General features: G+C 28.4%; 1 protein-coding gene across 2 annotated transcripts in view; it reads left to right on the top strand.

The window, feature by feature from the left end:
- The first annotated feature begins 3,518 nt into the window (after window positions 1-3,518).
- The window catches only part of LOC107438771 (solute carrier family 41 member 1), a 36,075-nt gene continuing 12,271 nt past the window's right edge, over window positions 3,519-27,322 (top strand). The window contains exons 1-6 of one of the 2 annotated variants that reach the window (XM_021146715.3): window positions 3,519-3,899; window positions 7,762-7,860; window positions 18,428-18,744; window positions 20,814-21,019; window positions 22,789-22,896; window positions 24,947-25,018. In XM_021146715.3, the coding sequence (XP_021002374.1) occupies window positions 18,525-18,744; window positions 20,814-21,019; window positions 22,789-22,896; window positions 24,947-25,018 (606 nt within the window). In that variant the 5' untranslated portion in view covers window positions 3,519-3,899; window positions 7,762-7,860; window positions 18,428-18,524. Of the gene's footprint in view, window positions 3,900-7,761; window positions 7,861-16,194; window positions 16,568-18,427; window positions 18,745-20,813; window positions 21,020-22,788; window positions 22,897-24,946; window positions 25,019-27,322 lie in introns of those variants that run through there. The other variant, XM_016051140.3, reaches the window with a different exon arrangement.

Below are 27,322 nucleotides of genomic sequence, written 5' to 3'. Positions count from 1 at the left end.
TTTCATAAAATGTATCATCTTAAATGAGATAACTTCGAAACTATCACAAACATTACTTGATAATATTTAAATGCAAATGAATATGCAAAATAACCAAAAAATAAAAATGAGAAAAAAAGTAATTACAAAATTAAACTGGGAAATATCACAATGTTCGTATGTATAATGATAAACTAGTATACTGGATACTTTCTATTCACTACCATTAATACAAAATTTCAAAAAACCTGAAACAGATGAAAAATTAAAAAAAAAAAACTGATAGCCCTCAATACGAATTCATCAGATTTTGACACCACTTTTGTTCCAGCTTAAATATTAATGTTTGACCCTAAATTGGAAAATATATGGTCAAAACTACCAGAAATATTTACAATATTCCTGGCTCTATAGGAGTACCGAAAACCTCGGTAATTTCTATCGACGCGCTTCGGTAAATTTAACGATAAAGTATGGTTTTGTAATACGTGATAAAAATTAAGCAAGCATGGGAAAATTTAGTAAATTTATCATGATACCTAAGAGTATGTCAAAGAAACCATTTATGCGGTTAAATTTAGTTTTCAGCTGTGTATTATTTTTTACTAAATGTAAAGTAATAAGAGCTATTTCGAAAACCAGAATTTCTGAAAAAACATTTACCATATGGTCGAGAAAATTTCAATATGAAGGTTTTAAATAACGTATATTTTAATTTTGATAATTCTTAACGCATATTTTAACGTATATTTTAGTTAACGTATATAAAATTAACGTATATTTTAATTTGAATAATTCTGATTGTTTTTTATTACATGACTGTGATTATATATAGTTCGGTAATTTTGTTCGAATTCTTTTTTCTCCATGCTTATAAATACAAAGTTTCGAAAATATATTTCTGCCAGTATACCTAAACTGTATAGTAATAACTTAGTATAGTAATAAGTTTTGTTTTTACTCACGAAATACAAAAAATATTGAATTAAAAATAAATATGCTTAATTATCTACATTGGGCAAACATTGGTGAAGAATTCTTTCTCAAAATATTGAGAGAAAAACTTTTAAGCAAAGAAGAAAATAAATATGAGTTTATTTTCTCAAAATTTGATTTTACCTTCAATAAACTTGATTTATTGATACTTGATTATTGATATCAAAACAACTTTTAAACTGTCAGTGCCAATCACGAATATGTTGGTTTCAACTATTTTAAACACTTTGTCAAATTGCTGTAGTGGAGAAAAAAAATTTTGGATATTTTTCTTTATAATACAATGTTGTATTGATATTTTTAATCATAGATAGAACAAAAGTTCTTGGAGTGTAATTAAGGTACAGCTAGAAGCCATCGTTAGAGGTCATATTCAAAGGATGACACAGCTTCGATTTTCAGAGCAGTCCAATGTGTCCAAATCAACTATCCCAAAATATTTCAAATGCTGGAGAATCTAGGGTGGTTAAGTCCAGAGATAGACTACGCCCTACCCATAGACTGGTAGACTACGCCCTACCAACCATGGAACTTGATGAAAAATTTCACGTACAAATCGCCAAAAACCTCGCTACGGTTCAACTCCAATTGGTGCCGATATTTCAATTCCTTAATAATTCACTTAGAACAATAGGACAAAGATTAGTCGAAGAGGATAGATTAGATAGAGAATTAGAATCAAGAAACTATTAATTTCATATAAAAATAAAAATAAAAAATGCTTGGTATTGGTTAAAGCAACTCTACGGTGGACTAGGCAAGATTGGAATAAAAAAATTTTGAAGTTATGAAGCAAGTATATGCCATTCAGTTCTGATGGAATCATGAATATAAAAACACTTATTGAAAAAAATCGATTCAAAGACCTATGGTTAAATTCTGGTTAAGATCATGGATCCTCTGGAGATTCGTCAGCCCCCAAAGTATGGGTCCCTTGCTTCACGTCCGTGGTATAATGAACTGACATTTAAATAAAGATATTTTAAAGAACACTATACTCCCATATTTCGTAAATTTTTTTTTATCTCGACGATACTGATTCGAAGCATTTTTCCAAGCATATTCAAGCAGGTTTGGCATACAATGGTGCCCATCGTCTAGAATTGCCTAGTCAATCCCCAGACTAGAATATTATCGAATCTAGGTGGGAAAAGGTTGAAAGAAGACTTCATAAAAAGGCAAGGAATTGTGTATATTAATTTGCACAACTTTAAAAAGAATGGAAGAAAATGTTGAAAAGTACAATCGTTTCCCTAACGAACTCGAAGATATCAGGCTGCTATTGATGAGGAAAGATATTCCACCAAGCTTCAATTATGTTACAAAAATTCTTTTTCTGGTACGAGTAGTTCTTTCTGTCATAAAATTTCCTGGATAAGCTATCATCTTTAATGTGTGGTTTTGTAGATTTTTTTAATAAAAAAAAAATTCTTGTTTCAAATATTTTTTCAAAGTACCTTTATCTTCTAATAACTTTTTTAATATTCATACGAAATTTCATCCAATATTATACCGGTAGATGAAAGTTACTCTCAAAAAATCAAAAATTGTTTTCTTTTTGGCCTCTACTTGCAGATAAAAATTTTTGCAAAGGTTGCACTCTGGAATTATTCCTGTCTATAACTATCAAGTTTAGAATTATTTTTTTATTTATAACGACGGTTATTATTTATAACGAATTATTTTTTTATTTATTTTTTTATTTTTTATTTTAGCATAAGAGTCATCATTGAACCAGTTTTTTGCCGTTCACCACTGGTTACATTTATCCGTACGGCATTGAAAAAAAACTAAAACTTAACTTATAACTTATTTACATTACTTTTAGTACTGTTAACAGCAAATAGAAACCTATTTAATCAAAAATAGCATTAAAAGTTAATTATTTTATTAATGTGCTTTGAACTTTTCTTTAAAAGTATCTGTATACATTTAACACTCTTCCCTCTTTTATGATTTGTCTTTCATCAAGAATTACATTTATAACACCCAATCAACGAAACATCATAGACTTCAAGTACATTTTTCATGTATTTTATATAAGAATGGCGTAGCAACTTTTAATCGAAAGTGTATTTTCTATTTTGTTCAAAACTTTTTTCATTGAACCAGTTTTTTGCCATTCACCACTGGTTACAATTATCCATACGGCATTGAAAAAAAAACTAAAACTTAACTTATAACTTATTTATATTACTTTTAGTACTGTTAACCGCAAATAGAAAGCTATTTAATCAAAAATAACATTAAAATTAATTATTTTATTAATGTGCATTGAACTTTTCCTTAAAAGTATCTGTATGCATTTAACACTCTTCCCTCTTTAATGGTTTGTCTTTCATTAAGAATTACATTTATGACACCCAATCAACGAAACATGATGTAAGGCACTCATGATTTCAAGTACATTTTTCAGGTATTTTGTAAGAATGACGCAGCAACTTTTAATCGACATTGTATTTTCTATTTTGTTCAAAACTTTTTCATTGAACCAGTTTTTTGCCGTTCACCATGGGTTGCATTTATCCATACGGCATTGAATTGCAAACTTCGTCCACTCGAAAGCATTCAGAACTCGAGATCTGTGCAAACAACAGAAGTGCCTAGTCTATTCATCCTATCAGCTTTGTCTCAAGAAAAGTGACGTCATACTTTTTTCTGACAAATTTCCTCAAGAATATTTTCCATTGCGTCAACTCAGCTAAGTTTTTCGAAATAAGCATGCAGTTCAAAGTTTATTTGCACTAATTAATAAAAGAATCAGCAGGAAAATAGTGTCCTTAGTTTTGACACAATCTGCGCAACGAATAATATTTTTGATATTAAACTTTTTTTGAATTTATTACTGTTTATAAAATGAAAACGCCATCTAGCAGATAAATGTGATTTAAGTGTTAAATATTTGCCTTATAAATAATTCGATTGTAAGTATAAATTTTTTTAAATTTTTTTCATTATTATACTTAATTGACAAATTAAAATCGATTAAAAGAACAATCTCCTCAATTTAAGCACAGACTGCGTTGAGAACTATATTTTTAATATAATTATTTGTTGCGATTATTCCTTCTTTATAAAATGACAACACCACCTAGAAGATAATTATTATTTAAGTGATCAAATATTTCTTATATAAATAATTCGATTATAAAATTATTTTTTCAATTTCTTTTTATTATTTTTAATTGATACATAGCAATCAGTTTGAAGAATAGTTCTCTGAATTGAAACACTACCTGCACATGGAATAATATTTTTTAACTTGATGTTGTTTATAAAATGTTTATTATTGCTTATAAAATGAAATCACCATCCAATAACTCAATGTGGTTTAGGTGTTAAAATATTTAATTTATATATAATCATAAGTATTAATTATAGTTTTTTAATTTTTTAATTCGAATAAATTGAAAGAATAATAAATAATTTATAAATGTAAGTCTTAACTATTTTTTTAAAAATTCCTTAAATTCTAAACTCATAAACTGGAATCTGTTTAAAAAATATTTCTTATAGTTGAAACACAACCTTCTCAAAGAATAACATTTTGGATATTTATATTTTTTAAAATTAACGTTGTTTACAAAATGAAAATGCTATATGGTAGATAAATGCTTTTTAAATCGAAAATATTTTTTTATAAATTATTCATTAATTTTCTTAAAATTTAACTTAATTTTTCTAATTTTTTTCCCATTTTAATTTGAAAAAAGATTTAACTATTTCAATAATATCAAACAATTTGACTTCATTTTCGTCTACACTGCTAGAAAATTAGAAACGTGTTGCACCATAATATTTTTCAAATTTTCGAAAATTTTTATGAAGTTACGTTTAACCATATTATCGTACATCTCAAATCAAATGACTCACTATTGTTTTAATATGCGGAAACTTCATTCATTTAAAGACCTTATTAAGGTTGCACCATATTACAGTCAAACAGTATTATGATTCAAGATTGATTCATTTCTTCTGTGAGTGTCCAAAAATCATATTAAACTTCAAACAATACAAGTGAGAGCGATAAGGTGTTTAAAATATAGTTTGAGGAAAGTTAATACTACACCGAGGAAAAAAATATGGGCAAAACGATCGGAATATGCTAAAATTCACCGCGTTTCTGGGTCTATGAAAATCCTAAAAATCTTGATAATTTTTACCGAAACATTTTCATGCTGACATTATCAATAATATATGGTTTTATAAGATGTGATTTAATTAGGTAATTTTATCTTGATATTTTAGAGCATGGCATAAATGCCATTTATTCAGTTAAATTTGCTTTTTGTTTCGTATTTTTTTCTTAAATGTGAGGTAATAAGGAGTATAATTTTGAAAACCAGAATTTCTAGTAAACCGTTACCACGAGAAAGGAAAAAATACCAGATAAATGGTTAAAATACTGCTTATTTTGGTTTTATTAACCTGAATTAAGTTGTTTTATTTACCAGAAATGTCATTATCATGCAGTATAGTAAATTTACCAGAATTTTATTTTCGCTTTGTAATATTTGAATTAATAATTTTTAGTTACAAATGTTGCTAAATATTTTTTAAAAGCTTGGTTAATTAATCTTCACAACATTATTGCTTTTCTTATGGTTTACCCATTGATGTCATAAAACTCTTCACCAAACCTTTAGTTTTTTTCCAACTATAAAATATTAATCTACGATAATGCTTTAAGGCAAATATTTCTATTTAACATTCAAACTATTTCCTACGGCATTCTATATTCATTGAAGATAATGAATAACAATTTCTTTTTTTTAATTATTTTGAGATAAATATCAACTTTAAAAGTATCTATATTGCTCCTTTTTAATTAGAAATTGTTATCATAAATCACTTCAGAAAATCTTAAGTACTTTTAACTACAAAAAATTAATTTAACAAGTGCTTTAACACAAAATATTTCTATACAAAATTCAAACTATTACTTACTAAATCACTTATTATTTAAAGGTAGTGAATAATAATTCATTATTTTTAATTATTGTCTTACAAAAATTTATTTCAAATGTATCCCTTAATTATCTCATTAAAAAATATCTTATTAAAAAAATCTTATTGAAATCTTCGTATTAAAAAATTGGTATCAACAATATCTTCATCAAACCATTAAATCCTCTTATCTTTAAAAAATTACTCAATAAGAGTATTTTAAGGATAATAAAATTTCAATATAGATAAAATTTCAACAATTTCATTCGGCATCGTATATTAATTAAAGACAATGAATAAAAAAATTTTATTTTTTATATTCTTTTACATGCTCACTTCAAAGTTATCCGAATTACTTTTCATTAAAAAAAACAGATCATGAATTTAATCATCAAAATTATCATAAACTTTTAAAAAAAATATCCTATAACAGTTCTTTATCAAAAATATTTCAAAACGAAATTCTAACTATTTCTTGCAATAATGCATATTAACTAAAAATAACAGATAACTTTCTCTTATTTCTAATTATTCTTTCACAAATAATTACTTCAAAGAGATTCAAATTACTTTTCATTAAAAAATTTACATCACAAATCCAATCATCAAAATCCTTATTAAATCCTCATAAACTTGAAAAAAATTAGCCTATAATTTCTGCTTTAACACAAATATTTCAAAACAAATTTCTAACTAATTCTTGCAATAATGCAAATATTAATTAAAAATATTAAATGAAATTCTCTTCTTTTTTAATTATTTTTCCACAAATAATCACTTCAAAGATTTCCGAAATACTGTTCATTAAAAATTTACATCATAAATCCAATCATCAAAATCATCATTAAATTCTCATTAACTTGAAACAAATCAGCCTATAATATTGTTTTAACACAAATATTTCAAAGCAAAATTCTAACTATTTCTTGCAAAAACGGATATTATTTAAGAGTAATGAATAACTTTCCCTTACTTAAAATTATTCTTTCTCAAACTTCAAAGAAATCAAAATTATTTTTAATTGAAATGAAAAGTTTAAGGTTTAAAAATCTGATTGTAATTTTTGAAGTAAAATATTGTTTTTTTTTGTTGTTAATCTTAATTTGAATACCTTTTATACTTTAAACAGTTGCGCAAGATTAGATTTCGTTCAATGAAAAAAATGAAAAAAAGAAAAGAAAAATAGAGATATACTTTTCGATTTCGACATTCTTTGTTTACGAGCTAAATTCTACTTTTCTGATTTTACTCTTTCTTTTTTAGTACTCTAGAAATTTTTTATTATGCATTTAAATACGTAAATAATGAAGCTGCTACGGTATTTAATAAAGAAAGTAAGTAATTTCATTATAATTTTGTATTTTTATGCAATGATTATACATATATATAAGTATTTGAGGAATTAAATGAAACACTTTCTATAATTATTTATAGATTTTTATTTCTGAAGCATTTTTGCTCTATTTATGAAAGCTGAAAATGTATTCATTCCTCATTAATGTTTAAATTTTTTTTTAAATAATCAAAGAATAGAATCGAAATAAGATCTTATTAAATCAAGTATGGAGTTACATTTAGATATTAAAAATTTTTGCAAAATTATATTTACGCAGCATGAGAGTGAACGAGAAATTTCAGAACCAGCTACCCAGTATTTCAATTTATTCTTACATTTTTACTCTTAATATATTCTTTAAAAAGCTATTCTTAGTATAATGAAAATAAAGTTATGTTTTTCTATTCATATCATCGCTATAATCATCTTCACTTTTTTTTCCAGTCACAATTATGATTTGACATTCAATACATGTTTTGAAATATCTAAACCATATTTTTTAGGTAGAAATGTAGCATCCGAAAGTGAAGTCTTTTTAAAAGACGAAAAGCAACAACAATTCCTGTTGGGCCAAAATTATTAGATCTGAATTAACTTAAACAGTAAGTTTTTTTTTTAAATATGTATTTATTTACCAGCTACATAATTACAAAATATTCTTTGTTCTCGAAGATTTACTTTTATATGGACAAATGTTAATGTTATTCATTAGGAAATGTTATTCATTATTGTGCAGAACAATAAATAGTGTTTTCAAAAATTATTATTTTACTGAAAGAAATGTTACACGGTGTTTTCAATTATTATTTCAGCTTTGGTTTCGTCATTTAAATCATTTAAACCAACGAAAACCTTTTGGAAAAATTAAACGAATAGTTAGTTACTTAAAAGAGGAACCGGTTGCACCTCTTTCCTTGTTTTAGAGATCCCCTTACTTATTAAGATGTTGTTGCAGTTCATTTACATCGCACTAGAGCTGCACAATGAGCTATTGGCGACGGTCTGGGAAGCATCCCTGAGCATGATCCGAAGACATACCATCACAATTTTGATCCTCTGCAGAGGGGATGGCACCCCCGCTTCGGTATCCCGACAACCGGCAAGCGAAGTTGAGCACTTTACGGTAGAACAGTTTAACGAAAATCCATACCGCGCACCCTCTGTTCCTACGCAGACTGATTCAAGTGGCCACCCACCCGCAAACTGACAGCAGCCAGTGATGCTTGACTTCGGTGATCTGCTGGGAACCGTGTCTTAACGATCACTGCGTTAACTTAAAGTTCACTGCGGGACCTTACTTATTAAGAGGCAAACATGAACATTCAAACCGAAACAGTTTTAGCGTCTCCGCCCATTCGTGTTGAGTATTCATTTGGCCACCTACCAAAAACTGGTGGAAAGTCACCCCAGACATGTGTAGGCTGCCAGCGATGCAAAAGGGAACATATTAATGTTAATATGTTATATTAATGTATTAATATGTGCTTCAAGATTATTCTAGTCTATGACGCCGGGTGGTTGGATACTTGTGGACAGATGGCGTACAAGCATCCAAATTTAACCTCTTTCACACTGCTGTTTTAAAGAAAATAGTCTTTTAATATTGACAATTTTTAGAAAAAAATTTGTAAAGCGATATAAAAAAAAGCAGTATAAATGAATGAAGTGAAAATTTTGGTATGATTCAATTAGTATGCAGCAAACACAAAATTTTTCCTCTTAATTAGAATGAAGATTTTTTATTTTATTTTATAACCGTCGTTGAACAGCCGACCCAATTTCATGGGTTTACAGCTACTAATGTTCAACTCCGTAGCCTTGTAATTTTTGAACCAATCCAGAAGACAAGGAAACTCCAGGATCAGTACTCCCAAAGATATTGATTTGTTATGGGAACATGGGAGGACTTCGCGACTTGACAGATTTAACGTGCATCAGTCACCATTTACTACACGGGGAGTCTTCGGCCGGCGAGGATCGAACCCACGACCTCTTGGACATGGGTCCAGCGCCCTACCGACCAGGCTATCCCGGCCCTAGTATGAAGATTTTGATTAATGGTGGAAAAGATGAAATGCCCCCCCCCCTTGCATAGGCCCATCGTTTAGAAGTTTGGGCAAACAATTATATATACCCTCTTGTTACACTCAATTTACGCTTTTGTTTTCATATTTTGTAATCTGGCAATCTTTCTTTAAATCATTCCTGTAAAATTTCCCGTCCATGTAAGTTGATCTGATTTCGCTACTCGCTTTATAGTCCATTTTTATACTGTTTTTTCTTTTTCTTTTATTTTATTTTCTGTTTATACATGCTATTTTTACTTATTTTTACTTTTTGTGTTATACTTCATTTGTTATTTGTTTTGTGTTATACATTCATTGTTAATATATTTTGCTTTGGCTTTTTTAATACAATATCAGAAAGCACACTGTTTTGCGGATATAATCGTGTGGGCTGATGAAAAGATTGTATCTTTTTTTTTCTGGTTTTTTTAAATAAAATTTCATCCTTTTTTTTTTTTTTTTTTAAACTGTTGTTTGATATTTTTTTACTTATTATTTCCCCCCCCCCTTTTTTTCATATGTCTATAATTTTCTTTGTTCTATTCTTCATTTGAAACAGTTTAGTCGAGAGAGCGGTTTAAAGTTTTCATCCCTTAATGTTATTTAGTTATTTATTTTTGCATATTTTCCCATATTCAGGAAATTTTTTTGAGCAAATCGAAACCTTTTTATTCACGATCGTAATGTTTGTTGTCGCACACAGAGATAAAAAGTATGGTCAAAACTACGAGAATATTGTACCGCTCTATGGGAACACCGAAATACTCGGTAAATTTTACCTAAGGGCTTTGTTAATGATTTTGATAACATTTAACTATAAAATATGGTTTTATAATATGTGATGAAACTTGGTAAGTGTGATGAAATTCGGTAATTTTATCATGATATTTCACAGCATGGCTTAAAAACCATTTTTATTGGTAACATTTACTTTTTAGTTTTGTAATTTTTACTAAATGTTCTGTGAGAACTATAATTTTGAAAAGCAGATTTTCCTGTAAACCATTACCATATGAGTAGAAAAATTATTAAATGAATTGTTTAAATATCGTATACTATTTTGGTTTTGTTAACCATAATTAAAATGTTTTTTTTGTGTGTCTTTTTACCAGAAATGTCATTACCTTACGGCACAGTAGTTTTATCAGAATTTTTTTCTCCGTATAACATTGCTTCATCGAAAAAGCAATTCTTAATAATTATTTATTTATTTATTTTTTGTTTGAATTAAAAAATGCATACAAATTAAAATGTATACAAATTTTAAACTTCTTTCACACAATGTAATTTATAACGAGAAAATATTTAATTGAAGAATAATCAGCCGACTGGTTTAAAGGAAATGAACATTCAAAAAAGTAGTAATTTTAAAGTTTCTATGCAAATACCAGGCCTCGAAAAACCGCCCGTCCTCGGCGGTCAAAAATTCCCCGCGGACAACGAATTTCTCGAATCCGACGTCCGCGCGGACAGCTATTTTCCCGTTAATGTTCGTGATACACTTTCAATTTTTGTTTTCTTACAAGTGGAACTGGTAAACGTCATATTTGATTCATTTAAAAAAACGCAGTACTCTCGGATAAATTTACATTCCAGATAGATAACTTGACCTTTGCCATTTAAATTATTTCATAAAAGAAATAAATTATCTCATAAAAGAAATACTAGGTTACTATTAGTAACAAAGTATTTCTTTTGTTATTGTGTAATGTATTCCTAGTATTTATAATCCTAGTAACTACTAATTCATTGTGCAATTTATATAAATGTTTGTAAAAAATAAGAGAAAATTATATTTTTATTTATTTAGAAGCTACGGGTTAGTTTTAAAGGAGGACGGGTACATTGTTGGACAAGCCGTCCTCGGGGACGGGTAAAATTTCTGAGTTTTTTCGAGCCCTGGCAAATACGGTTCTTTTTTAAACTGTTGTACACACAGTTTCTTAAAATGCATTTATTTTCATTGTTATAATATGCTTTAAAATACAATAAAACCTGATGATAAATGCAATTTATGATAATGAGCTGATCCCTGATTAGTGTGAATCTTTATAGAAGCCAGTGATTCTAGCAATCTTATCAGAGTTCTAGAAACATATTAAAACAATAACCATCCATTACTTATCAGTCAAGAACATTCAGATCAACAAATCTGAACTTGTTCCAAAACACAATGTTCTACGTTTTTCCCATTCAGTCATACTTATTCCGGAAAACAATACATTTTCAATTAATTATAGTCTGCTGTCATTTTTTTAAGTCGATTATTTCATTCAGATATTTTCGTTACTCTATCTACTTTTAAGAGCTTTTTTCAAATAAGGGACAAGGGGCAGATTTTGTCACTGCGAAATAGCAGAATTCTATTGTGATAAAAATAAAAGCTATCTGATATGATATTCACGTTTGATTGCGCATCAACGTCGAATCTTATAGCAACACTTAAGATTAAGGCAATGAATTTATATTTTTTTAAGCATGAGAAAATATTATTTTCACTAGTAATTGTATTTCAATATTTTCAAAATTATATTATAAAAAATGTATTTATTAATATTATTCAGTTGAAATCAGATTTACTTTTATATGTTCAGAAACATGTATGAGTTATTTTGTTTTCATAGTTATTTTTTATATGCGTCGACATTTTTTAACATCTTTTGTAACTATTGTTTAAAGTTCAACTTATTCAATGATTTTAAAATTTTGCACGTTGTTTTACATATCTCAATACTTTTAATAAATTAATTGAAATTTAATATTCACATCATAATTTATTTCAGGTCAAAAATTTGAGTAAAACACAATGAGGTTTTCTTAAATTACCTTCTCTATAAAAGTAGTATATAATACTATGAAAAAAACTACTTCACCTAATTTTTAAAAAATATGTTCTCGTAACTTTAATGAATTGTAATTCTTGTTAAAAGTAATTGCATAATACAATAAAAGTAATTGCATAAATTTAATAACTTTTAATAAATACCCCATTGATAATAGTGAAATATATTTGTAACTCAAAAAAAAACTTAATTTTCTTAAGAGAAAATTATTAATCTTGGAACGTCTTACAACTTTAAAAGGACACATTATTTATAATACATTTCTTTAAAATAAAACTCATCTTAAATAGTACGATATAATTTAGCAAATAAATGTTATGCTGAATTAGATTGTTCATAATCCATATTCTTTAATTTTGATAAGTAGTCAAAAAATATGTTATGGATCTGAAGTATTATTTGTTTATGAACAAATATTCATCACAACTAAAATTTCCATTTTATTTTAATTTAATATTGGCGCATTGATTGCTGATATGCACTATAAAAGCAATATTTGGATCATTATCCAGATTGCAACAGAGGGTAAAATAAAAATTATAGCAAAAATATTAGTATGACTTTACTAATTTATATTCTTGCTTTTGCATCCACTTTAATTCTAATTTATTTAATCTATACTAACTGAAATTTCATTCACGAGTTTTAAATTTTAAGTAGGCAGAAGTGAATGACCCAAGTCTAAAGTCTAATATGAAATCTAATTTAATTTGAAGAATTGTTTGTTCGCAGACAAACAATACTGCATTGTAAGTAGTTCCAAGAGTTGGTNTAAATAAGAGAAAATTATATTTTTATTTATTTAGAAGCTACGGGTTAGTTTTAAAGGAGGACGGGTACATTGTTGGACAAGCCGTCCTCGGGGACGGGTAAAATTTCTGAGTTTTTTCGAGCCCTGGCAAATACGGTTCTTTTTTAAACTGTTGTACACACAGTTTCTTAAAATGCATTTATTTTCATTGTTATAATATGCTTTAAAATACAATAAAACCTGATGATAAATGCAATTTATGATAATGAGCTGATCCCTGATTAGTGTGAATCTTTATAGAAGCCAGTGATTCTAGCAATCTTATCAGAGTTCTAGAAACATATTAAAACAATAACCATCCATTACTTATCAGTCAGAACATTCAGATCAACAAATTTGAACTTGTTCCAAAACCCAATGTTCTACGTTTTTCCCATTCAATCATACTTATTCCGGAAAACAATATATTTTCAATTAATTATAGACTGTTGTCATTTTTTTAAGTCGATTATTTCATTCAGATATTTTCGTTACTCTATCTGCTTTTAAGAGCTTTTTTCAAATAAGGGACAAGGGGCAGATTTTGTCACTGCGAAGTAGCAGAATTCTATTGTGATAAAAATAAAAGCTATCTGATATGATATTCACGTTTGATTACGCATCAGCGTCGAATCTTAAAGTAACACTTAAGATTAAGGCAATGAATTTATATTTTTTACGCATGGGAAACTATTATTTTCACTAGTAATTGTATTTCAATATTTTCAATATTATATTTATAAAAAACGTATTTATTAATATTATTCAGTTAAAATCACAATTATTTTTACATGTTCAGAAACATATACGAGTTATTTTGTTTTTGCAGTTATTTTTTATGTGTGTCGACATTTGTTAACATCTTATGTAACTATTGTTTAAAGCTCTACTTATTCAAGGATTTTAAAATTTTGCACGTTGTTTCACATATCTCAATACTTTTAATAAACTAATTGAAATTTAATATTCTCATCATAATTTATTTCAGGTCGAAAACTTGAATAAAACACAATGAGATTTTTTTTAACTCTCAAAAAAGTTCAATTAACTTTCTTTAAAAGTAATATATAATACCATGCAAAAAAACTACTTCACCTAATTTATAAAAAACATATTCTCGGAACTTTAATGAATTGTAATTCCTGTTAAGTAATTACCTAATACATTAAAAGCAATTGCATAAATTTAATAGCTTTTAATAAATACCACATTTATAATATTGAAATATATTTGTGACTCAAAAAAACCTTATTTTCTTAAGAGAGAATTATCAATGTTGGAACGTTTTACTACTTTAAAAGGACGCATTATCTATAATGCAATTCTTACTCGTCTTAAAATTAAAACTCGTCTTAAATATTATGATGTAATTTAGCGACTAAGTATTATGCTAAATTAGATTGTTTGTAATCCATATTCTTTAATTTCTTTTAAGTTTAAATTTGATAAGTAGTCATTAAAATTTATTATGGATCTGAAGTATTATTTGTTTATGAACAAATATTCGTCAACGTTAAGATTTATATTTTATTTCAATTTAATATTGGCATTGATTGCTGATATGCACCATAAAACTAACATTTGGATCCTTATCCAGATTGTAACAGAGGGTAAAATTAAAATTATGGCAATATTCTTGCGTTTGCATCCACTTTAATTCTAATTTATTTAATCTATATGAACTAAAATTACATTCAGGAGTTTTCAATTTTAAGTGGACAGAAGTGAATGACTCAAGTCTGAAGTCTAACATGAAATCTAATTTAATTTGAAGTATTGTTTGTTCGTAAACAAACAATACTTCAAATTCGCGATCAAGGAGCAAAGACTGATACATTAGGGCAGGGGTGGAGAACCTTTATGCACCAGCGTGCCATTTTCTCTGAACAATTGCTTAGTGAGGCCATAGACGTGCCGTCAAATAATTTTGACTTCGTGATTATTGGGAAAATAAAATACTATCAACTCAAAACTCTTTATTTACTATGAAAAATAATACATTTTGCAATGACTCAGTTATATGCGTAGTTCAACTTAAAGTAACATCAGTGTGGCTTCTGTTGTTGCAGATTAGATGACAAATAACTTATATTAGGTTGTAAGATGCTAGTTCAAGCATTACTGTTAATTTTTTGCTAGTTATTAATCGTTAGCTTGCTTTTTATACTTATTAATTGTTTTTTTGACATTAATTGTTAATTATTTGGTTAAAAATTGTTTTTTCTTTTGTTTGTTTATTGTGAATTTTAATTTAATTGTTAATATGCTTCATAGTGAACTTTGTGATGGGTAGCGTACTCAAAATAGTGTATATATTCACCATCCCTGTACTAGGGTGTTGGCCTGAATCATTACTTTTATTGTTGAAGAGGGCTCTCCCAATATAATAAAACATATCAATGACTTTCGATTAAAAAAAAAGTTGATGCCAGAAATAATTTTTAGATTATGCAAATTTCGTACCATACTTGTGAAATATTTGGTGCAAAATTTTGTAGTAAATGTTTGATTATATATGAATTAACATTCTTAAACTTTTAAAACAACATTTATATTACATGATAAACGCAAACAATTTATTCTTTTTACTTTAAATTCTTTCTAAACATTAGAACTTGAAATCATTTTCTATTTTTTTTTTGTTTTGTAATTTTTTTTTACTTTTTTTAACTAACTTAGAGACACCGCTTTTCCATTATCAACTTTCTTCCGCTTCCTTTTTATCTCTCTAAGAATAAAATTTAAAAAAACTAGTCACAATAGATTTTTCTATGAAAAAAAGAGAGCGGGAAATTTTTTGATGGAAATTCTAAATTTTTCTCTGAAGAAAAGGGAATGCAAAATAATAGAATAAAGAATAAATCAGAACAAAATAGAGAAAAATGAAATTCAGAATCTAATTCAATATCATCAAATATGCATCACATTCTAATAGAAAAAAAATGTAAAGAAGAGGAAATATGTTCGTGATACACTTTCANCAAAAGGAGTGAAACAAAAGAAGAAGAAAAACTATTCAATTTAGAAAGAATAAAATGAGTTGTACATATATAAATCCTTAAACGAGAGAATTTCAAGTGAACTTGAATTTATTAAATACATTCTACTGACAAGATAGTTTATCAAACTAGACCAATAACGTAATAACAAACGTAATAAATTACTTAACTATTCAAAATAACTTCGTAGCATATGTGACCTGATATGAGCGACTTTTCCCATAAATGCGTCGGATTTAATTTCAATGTTTAGTCAGGTGTTGACACAATATCAGCGTCACATCACCCCGGGTTACCTGATAGCTGTTCGAAGTTATCACTTTTCTCATTTTGTTCCGGGGACTTTCAATCATTAGTATAAATCTTAATTCCGTTGAGAGAGGTGTCCTTTTTAGACGCTCTGTTAAAAATATTGTCCATTCCGATGGTCCAAAAGCACTACTCTTCATTTGTTTTGTACGTAACTTGCATTGAAAAAGCAAGGGAGCAAGAAACGTTGGATCCTACAAACTTGTTTTGCTACTGTCCAGCACAGCACAAGGTTTAAATTAAATTTTTAAGTAAATTATATTAAGTGCGTTTTTTTGTGTTTCTCGAGGTTAAAGTGCCAAGTAAGTATAATATTTTTCATTTATTACTACGCAATTTGCTCCTTTTTTTGGAATTTGTTTATGCAATTTGTTTTTTAAGAAATGCAATCCAAAACGCTTCTGGAGTTTGCATCAAATTTACACTAAACTGGGTTATTCATAATTCCCTCCGAGGTTTCGAAGCGTTAGAGTTAAAAAAAAAAGAAGAAGACGAATATGAAAAAAAGAAACCTGTGAAATTATTCCGAAACTATTCAAGTTTTACTTACATACATTACAGGTGTTCTATGTGTGAACCCTTGGTCACACGGTATACATCAATGCGATAGTCCAGTTTCTGCCCGGAGGGAATTATGAATAACCCTGTATTGTGGCTCAATTTACGGACATTAAGCAGCATAGTGAAACGAATATTTAAAAAGTGTATTGAAGAAGAAAAAAGCAATTTGAGAAGCACAAATTAACATTGCCCTTTCGTCCCTAAACTAAACTAAACTCAGTGACGTGACAGCCCATAGAGGGCCATGGCCTACTCTTTTCTTGACCTTGGGCTCTGGGGTGCAGGAACATATGTTCTGGTTAGGCGGTCAGCCGAACGCGGAACCCCCAGTGTTTAGTTCCCAAGCATGCTTGGTACTCATTTATCGACCCACTGAAGTGATGAAAGGTTGAGTCAACCTTGCCAGGCCCGAGGATCGAACCCAGGACCTGTGGCACGGGAGCGCAAAGCACTACCACTCAGCCACCGGGCTTTTGTTTCGTCCCTACCGGGACATATATGTCCCGCTAACAATTTCAAAAAACTCTATGGCCTTACATTGCTTTTAAAGAACTTCCACTGCAACTAGCAACTTATAGTAGACCTTAATTTTTGTAGTACTTGCATTTTTTCCAAAAAAATACACATAGTTAGAAATTTGCTGTATAATGAACCGTAATATTGATCAAACTTATTATAGTCTTAATATAGTACCAATTTAAATCTGCTAAGAGGAACCATATTATCGAACTTTTTAAACTTGATTTCGCAATTGAACTGAAACATAGTTTAGTTCAACAGCTTATTAAGGTTTCATCACATATGTATGAAATGTGATTCAATGTACCAATTTTGTGGTTTAACAACAAACTGATTTTTCTGAAAAACTGCTACAAAAAAGATTTTAGCTGAAAATCAAATTCCACCATAATATTTTTCTCAATTTGCAGAAACATTAGTAAGGTATCCAATATATTATCGTTTAAATTAATCCTTTTTTTTCAACTGTATTATTATAGTACACTCGTTTAAATCAAAATAAACACTACTAAATTTTATTAAATCTGTAGCAAATTCACCTGATATCATGGGTAACATTTTTCATCTCATATTAGGGTTGAAATAAATTTTTATGAAAGTGTATTATTAAGTAAATTGTATTCGTGTACTTAAAATAAATACATGTTCCTCAAAGCGCATTTGTATTTATTTTTAAAGCATATCAAACTCCCCAAAAATCAAGAAGTTTCTGTAAAATTATAAACTAAAGTTTCGCGCAATAATAATTAAATTACAAACATTTCAAATGAAAAACATTGAAAATAAAAACATTGAAAAATCGTAATTCTTTATGGTAAATAGAAATTGAGCAATAAACATTTTTCCGGAACTCCCAAAAAGGTGGGATTTCAAATTAAGATGTTTAAGTTAATGCTAATGCAAAGATTCGAAAATGAACCGAACAGAAATTATCCTTAAAGGTTTTTGTATAAAAAAAAGGATCATAAAATCAAAAATTATATATTATTGTCGGAAACTCAATAACAATAAATTAGAAGTTACTATTATATAATAATTATTCATATTTTTTTCATTTCGTAATAATAGCTTTTACTGTTTAGATATTACTAAGCTGGCCGTTCAAGGGGAATTCGGAGACGTTCAGGCAAAGGAGCGAGATAAGGGATAAACTGATTAAAAAGGTGACATCGTAGACTGATGAATTCTGCACCAAAAATGACAGGTGAAATAATTGACGTACACAACAGCGACAACCCCCAGACCAGGGTTGCTTTGGTTCGTCAGATTAGCGCAACAGTAGGAGCAGGACAACCAATACCCACACCCATTACTGCCCCTGGAAATTTGCAGTGTCCTCTGGAATTCTGGATCCAATCCCAATCTTTCCAAACTGAAACATCACCTCTTCTGCAAAAAGGTAACAAACTTCCATTAGCTACATAATCTTAAAAATTGCATTTGCAGTTATTTTAAGACAATTGAAACTGGATAATAGGGAAAAAATTTCTTTGTTAGTGCATTACAATAAATCTGCAGAAGAAAATAAAAACGTGCTTTAATTGAGGTAAGCAGTAGAAGCAAATAATCGGCCCTCGCAAGATTTCGCAGCTGTCAGTCATGTCTACGGCTTTTGTCAAAGCATAGGTTACTGGATTGCCGCATGTGAGTGGTAATAGAATATGACCAGCTGATACCGAGCAACCTGGATGGTAGAATAGAATCCTGCAGAGTCGTGGTGGCTCAGGGGGTATAGCACTTGCCTCCAAATGGGGTGACCAAGATTCTAATATCAGTGACGGCTGGTCAATATAAATTCTGCACTCGGCTCGCACTAACCACAGTGCTGACATGGGTTAGGATTCCCTTGCCGTCGGATTAACTATGGGAGGCTTTTATAGTTTTCCTCTTTATGCAACGTAAATGCCCATTACTTCCACCAGAGAGTTCTCCAAGAAGGGTAGTTTGTCCTAATACTCGATCCAGGAGTTCCATTGTCTTCTGGTTAAAAAAAAGTTAAAAATTACAATGCTGCGGAGTTGAACATTGGTAGTCGTAAACTCAATATTGGGTCGGCTGTTCAACGACGGTTATGAAAGAAATAACTAAAATAGAATCCTGCAGAATTCGCTAATTTTACCAGAAATTAGCATTAGCTCTACGTTTAATATTAATCTCTTAAAAAATTATTTTAAAACAGCTGACTCATTTTAAATTAAAAAGGCAAGTGTTTGGAAATAATTTATAATTAGTTTCCTAATTAGAGCACTGTTAAAAAAAACTATTGCTCATATTTATTTATTTATTACAAAAGATAAATTTTGCCTCCTTTTCTTTTATGGTTATTGCCAAGAATCTAAAGAGTGAACTGCGTTAAAAAAGCGACAGTGATGAAATCTTGAGTAAACTAAGCTTCCACATTCTCCGCCAAACCAGGATTCAGGTTTGAAGCATTGAATCAGCCAATTCAGACACCAACTAGTGGTCAATGGACTAGCTTAATCCCATTTACCCCAAGTGCAATTTGAGACAATCCACTTCAAAACTGATTTTCGAATTCTATTTCGTTATGTAACCCTTTACACCAAATAATATGCTACTTTTATAACTGCTGTAAGTTCATAATAGAGTTAAATTTATACTCTTCTTATGCAACTGAATACGGCATTAATATGTTAAGATTTACTTTTCTAAATAATACAAAAAATCTTTTTGTTAAAATTATGATGTTTTACTTTATTAATAATCTGAGTCATCTCGTACATATGAAATTTTTTCTGTAGAGAGATAATAACTCCTGCAAGAATGAATAAAAAACTCAAGGAAAACTATAAAAAAAATTATGAGAAAAATAAATACTTTAACCCATGATGATATAACTAAAGACTATGTGAAACCATTGTGAAATTATGAGAACAAATGTGAGAATAAATAATGCAACACATAACAAAAATTCATTCATATAAAACTTCCTGTGAGGCTGTTATACACGTTTGCAACAGAACTTAGGCACCTTATTTTTTTTCCAGACGTTATTACAAGTCAAAGCTGTTCGAATTAATGACTATCACCGATGTTTCACTCAGACGAAATTCGCTGTAGTGTTAATCTTTCGAATAAAGCTCACTTACACGTGCAAAGATATCCGCTGTTCAAACTCCTCGTGTTCATTATTCAAAACTCCTTGGCGTGTAAAGTGAATATAAGTGATTGCTGAAGTAAATATTATGTTATAAATTGATTGCGTTTTACACAATGCTTTGAAAGAAAAGACTTTTTTGCGATTACCTTCTAGTTTCAAACCATATATTTTGCCTAATATTCGATTCTTCTTAGAAATAAAATTTTTTCAAAACCCATTCCCGAATTGTTCTTTTTTTATGAATTTGAAACATCTGTTATGCCAGGAAGGATGGAATAAAATTTTTAGTGACTTAAATTGTTTCTTAATAATTGCTGTAAAATATGCACCACGATGTATATTTTTAGGACCATTACCACCTAAACTAGATTACTGTGCCATCCCCGGTGAAAATCTTTTGTCCAAAGCACCAGAAGATGTTCCTAAAATCAAAGAAACCGATGAAGATGAAAAGAGTGAGACGATTTGTTCTATTTCTTGCCAAGTGTTCATACCTTTTATGATTGCTGGTTTTGGCACTGTAGCTGCTGGCCTTTTATTAGACATCGTGCAAGTAAGTTTTCGATTTCTTACACTTAACCAACCGATAACTTGGTTCACTTTTATCAAGCTTAAAATTAACATAATCTAAATTATATAATGAACACAGTTTGGATAGTAATGTAGTTCATTATGGAATAATTGCGATTCATTACGGGTTACATAGTGAAAAGAGAAAAAAATTCTAGTGAAATTACCTCACTGTATGGTAATGACATTTCTATTTTTAAAAAAATCTGGTTAATAAAAACAAACTTCTGGTTATAAAACACAATTCTAGTTTATAAAAACAAAACATACGGTATTTAAACCATTCATTTTGAAATTTTTCCGTTCATGTTCTAACGATTTACCGGAAATTCTGTTTTTCAAAATTATAGTTCTTATTACCTAACATTTAGTAAAAAATACAAAGCTGGAAAATAAATTTAACCGAATAAATTATTTTTATGCCATGCTCTAAAGTATCAAGAAAAAACTACAAAATTTTATCACATATAATAAACCATACATTATTGCTAATTTTACCAAACACATTACCACAGCGTCTCGATAAAAATTATCGAGCTTTTTGGCGTTACCATAGAGACAGAAACACTGTACATTTTACCACATTCTGGAACCTTTGACCATACTTTTTTCTCTCAGTGTGTTCGACTTTAATTAAGTTGAAACTAACTGCTACAATAATGCTGTGTTCAAATTTGAACTAAAATATTGTAGTATAAAAATGAAATTCATTTTAATGTAATTAATTATAATTCATATGATTCATATAATCAATTAACTTTAACACCAGTTCAAAGATGTGTCTATTAAAACTGAACATAATAATATGTTAAGTTGCCTCAAATTTAAACGATTTTTGAAGTTTTAATTATCATATTATCAATCAGGATTTGAACCAATTTTTCTAGAAGTGTAAGAAATTTTATTTTCTTTGCCAAAATATTTTGTTAAAAAACTATTTTGCAAGAAGAAGAACTTCTTCAGATTATATTTCTTTTAAAACTGGGAAAATGATTTTATTTCATAACAAAACTGTTAAAAAAATTATAAAACTGAAAAATTTCTGATTGTTTCTGAATTTCCTAAAATTTTAAATCTAACTTTTATTCTCAAAGTACTTATTATTTAAAGTAATATTCATTATCACTTTTATTATTTTTCTTCTGTTTTTTTTAGAAAATTTACGGATAAAGGGCTAACAAGGATCAAAATTATATTTAAACATCATAAAAGTTTTCTTTACTTGCTAGTCTTTTTGGGATAAACTCTCTACTCTTTAAATGCTTTTAAGTAACTCAACATACTAGAACCTAATATTTAACTCTTCCTTACAGTCCAGAATAAAAGTTACGAAATAATTTTGAAATAATTTTGTTCTTCCTGCATATGCACTTCACATAAGCTACTGATAAAAGAAACTGAAAATTATTGAAAAAAAATTTCATAAATAAAAAATAAGGAAAGTATGTAATACTAAATAATTGTTTTAATAAATAAAGTTTGTAAACGAGTAACTTTATGTAAACTGAGCAAAGAAGAAAAGCTTATTAAAGCATTTAAGTATTTTCTTATTTCAAACATCTCATGAAGTAAAAATATACAAAATCTGGTTTATAAAATATATTAATAAATCACATAAGTAAAATTTTGATTAGAAATACATTGCTTCAAATTTTTTTGAAAAAATATTGAGAATGAGGCTCTAAATTTCTCATTTTTAATTTCTACTCTATCTTATGTTTCTTTGGGTTAATTTCAAATTTTAATTTCTAGAGCTGGGACGTATTTACCCAAGTGCCAGAAATGTTTGTTATGGTGCCAGCACTATTAGGATTAAAAGGAAATCTTGAAATGACATTAGCTTCTCGAATCTCGACATTAGTAAGTAAACGTGCAATTTTCCTTTAAAAAAAATAAGAAGAAAAAAAAAGAAAAAAAGACTAAATTAAAGTTTTGGCAAAAAGTAATGGAATCCGACTTCATCCGAAACAAGTATCCAAATTTATTCAAAGCAAATTCTAACCTTGCCGAAATCAATTCAACTCAACAACTCAATATCAAACCAAGGCAATATATATGCTATATGAAATGAATAATTCCAGAGCATCAAGCCACAGGGATGATACGACAAGATGATACGACAGGGTTGAAAAGAACTTTGCTGTTATTGAAGTTACATTTATTCCCAAAGCTCCAACAATGTGAGACAATCAATGATTTATCAATTTTTGATGACGAAAATATCTGTCACACGTGTTCCCTTTATCTTAATTTTAAAAAGTGACTCTGTTGCTCAGTGTAGCCATGGTAGGATTGTTGATTAAAATGTGTCGCAATCCTGCCGTACATAAGTAAAAGTGGTAAATATAAGAGACTGCGTTCAAGATTTAACGTCTCAAAATAGAACTAACATACATTTTACTTAAATTTTAAATGACTTATACGTAAGGTATATATATATGTAAAATTTTACTACTTATATACAAAATGAGTGATAATTTTTAATAATTTAGTTAAAAGCCAACACCTAATCAAAACTAAAATATTTTTAATAAACTAAAATATTTTAATCCTGATTCAAAAAGAAGAGCGCAATGATCCTCCCACACTTTAAACTCAGTTAGTCAAAAGTTATCTGAAACGAAACCTTACTCTTCCTGCATTTGCGATAAATTATTAAAAGGAGTCAGCAAATTTCCCTCTAAACCGGTGTTTACCAAAAACAGAGTAGGACCGGAAATCCATTTAATCTTAACTCTTTACTTTAAGTATAAGAAAAGGCAATTAAATAAACAATCAAATTAGAATAAAAATAAAATTAAATAAATTAAATTAAATAAGTTGAATTAAATTATAAATTAACTTTTGATACCATTAAAGATATCCTAACAATATTCACAAATGGGATCTTTAAGAGATTTTAATTTCGTTAACAAGTCAGAAAACCATTTTAAAACTAAAACAAACAGAATATTACCAATTTAAAATAAAAATGCATAGCTTATCTATAAATATAGGCTATATATTATTAATTGATACCAATTACTGGAAACGGGTAATGACACGCAAGAACAGAAAATGAAGTGGTAAGTTAGTAGCAACATTCGGAAAACTACCTATATTTTTTAAATTATTCAAAAGAACAAATCTATAAATAACAAAATTAGACATTTATTTTACAACTACAGCTTAGGTAAACACAGCGGGAAAAGAAATAGAGCACTATAGCCCAGATGTTATCCATAGTTCAACTCGCTCGATGTAGGATGGTTCCTCACGGATAAAGTTGGGGTGTGCTGTAAAAATATGTCAAGATGTTAAACAAACTATAGGAGTTTAGATTTAGCATTCCTTATTCTTTAAATATCATTGCCACACCCATAACATAAGCATCACCCACATTATTTATGTTTTTAACATTTCTACTTCTTAATTAATACAAATATTCTATCCCCCAAACGTTACAAATCGCTACAGAAACTTCATAAACGTGTCACACTTATGACGTTTAAAAAGAACAGTGAGCAAAACAGAAAAAGATATCTCCGTGAGTAACCTTTGTTTTAATGATCGGATTTGTACAAACTGGTTGCTGATCTTAATGATTCAAATAGATGAACTGAAATATACTAATATATTTGAGCTTATTATACAGAATCCGAAAGAAAAATCGTATTTTTTTAAAATTCACTTTCTGCTGAATTTACTATCTAGCAAATTCGCCACTTTTCAAGCAAATAAAAAAAATTTGAAACAATTTTAAAATTCGTTTATCCAAAAATAGTTCTAAGTAAAAACACACTTTTTATAATTTTTTTTTCATATTTTATTGTAATTATGTATTCTGTCTGTCCATAGGAGTACAATACTTTTCAACATATGCAATACTCTTAAGGTATACATCTGCTATACATATAAATTATTATTTTAGGCAAATTTAGGAAGCATTGACACTTCAAGAGAGCAATGGAGAATGGCCCTTGGAAACATATGTTTATTACAAGTAAGATTGAACAATTTCACAATTACTTTTTATTACGCTTACATGATATTTTTACAGTTTAAAATAGTATTTTATAATCATATTTCTAAGGAAAATCTGAGAAACAATAGATTAAAAATAGCTATACATTATTTATTATTTTGCAAAAAAAAGATACGTATTTTTAAAAAAGCTTTTTTGATAAGCATGAAAACAAATGGAGATTACTGCTTCCAAAACTTTAAACAGTAAAAAAATATATTGCTAATGCGCAACTCTAATGCAGTTACAAACAAATCAGAAACTGCAATAAAATTGATTTATTTTACCAAATTTCAATTACTTCATATTAAAATTATAGAAAGTAAAACTTATGACGTGAGTGCAATACCCTTTTCTTGAGAACAAAACGTCAGTGACTAAAAAATTTAAAAAACGTTCAATATATAAAATGTAATTCTGCAGTTAGAAAAAATTGAAAAGTTTACTCTTATTTTTATTTTAGCTAGTTTTTCCCACATTCTTGACTATTTATAATTTTTATTACATTTTGTACTACAATTTTGACATTTGTTTCATAAAAAAACATAACTACGCATTCTTTTATGCACTGGCTTCATTGCAGCAATAATATAAGATTTACATACTTAATATAATTCAGTCTAATGCCAAGCTTTATAATATTTTAACGTTTATTTTGTAATTGTGGATGTCTGAAGTACACTATACTACAATAGTATAGTAAAGTACACTGTACTACACTGTACACACTTTTCCCGCACTCAGGGTGTCGGTAACTTTTCGCAGTTAAAATCTGATATACCGTAATTTTTATAGTAATGATTATAGTAAAATCCCTGAATTACTCACAAAATACATATTACTGTAAAAATTACGATGTAATATTTTACGATAAAAATAGATTTTAAGGATAATACACCCAAAGTGCAGCTGCTTCATAAGCGTATGCGTAAATGTAACCTTAAAACAAACACTATGTTTTATCATTAACACTAGATTGCCTAAGGAAGTTATCTTGTCTGCTTTTAGTTTCAATTAGAAGGAAAATGATGTATATAATGACACAATTTCTTAGAATTTTGTACAACATGTATTTTTTTATTGTTAATATTTACTAATAACTCGTTATATAACTGTGAATAATATAAAAAATACTAAAAATTAATTTTAAACAAATTTCTTTACACATTATTTATTCTTTTACAATCCAGTCGTTTTGACTGCTTTTGGGCAATATAGGTATAGTGAATTCGCGATAACTCGAATCTGATAGGACTGACGAAAAACTTCGACAAATCGGAAGTTCGACTTACCGTTAGTTTAGGTTTTGGACTTTCAAAATATTGTCGGATTATTTAATTAATGCTTATTAATTACAAATCTGCTAAATGCTTACAATATTTAAGATCATTTTTCTGACAAGCCATTTACGATAAGACTGTTGAAGCACTTTATGATACCCTGATCCATCGGCTGCAACTTTGCTGTTGTGTTTGGCGGGAGAAACTGCAAGTTTACTGCTTTCAAATTAGGTAGATCACTATGCGCTGTGCATTTATCCAAAAAGAGTATCACTTTTCTTTTTTTAGCGAAGAATTTCCTATCCAATTTTCTTACATAGTCTTCAAATAAAACTGATGTCATCCAANTCAGAAAAAAGATACGTATTGGTAAAAAAGCCTTTTTGACAGGCACGAAAGCATATGAAAATTATCATTGTTTCCAAAAACTTTTAACAGTAAAAAAAGATATTGCTAACGCGTAACACTAATGCAGTTACAAACAAATCAGAAACTGGAATAAAATTGATTTATTATACCAAATTTCAATTACTTCATATTTAAATTATAAAAATCAAAACTTATGACGTACAAAAAATATAAAAAAGCATATAAAAAGTTTAAATAAAAAGATATAATATTGCACTCAGAAAAAATTTAAAAGTATTTATTTATTTTTGTTTCAGCCAGTTTTTGCCACGTTGTTGATTATTTATAATTTTTATTATATTTCGTGTTACAATTTTGACATTTTTTTGATAAAATAATATACAAAATCTTTTATGCACTGGCTTCATTGCACCTGTTATATAGATTGAGATTCAATTTAAATTTAGTCTAATGTCAAGCGTTATAGTATTTTATAAAAATTATTACCGTAATATCACTGAATTACTCATAAAATAAATATTACTGTAAAAATTACGGTATAATATTTTACCATAAAAATGTATTTTACGGATGATGCATCCAAAGTACCGCTACTTTATAAGCGTATGCGTAAATGTTACCTTAAAACAAACTC

Source organism: Parasteatoda tepidariorum, chromosome 2, assembly GCF_043381705.1.
Source record: "Parasteatoda tepidariorum isolate YZ-2023 chromosome 2, CAS_Ptep_4.0, whole genome shotgun sequence".
Lineage (NCBI taxonomy): Eukaryota > Metazoa > Arthropoda > Arachnida > Araneae > Theridiidae > Parasteatoda > Parasteatoda tepidariorum.
Note: the sequence above shows the minus strand (reverse complement) of the source record. Positions and strands in the feature narration are given on the sequence as shown.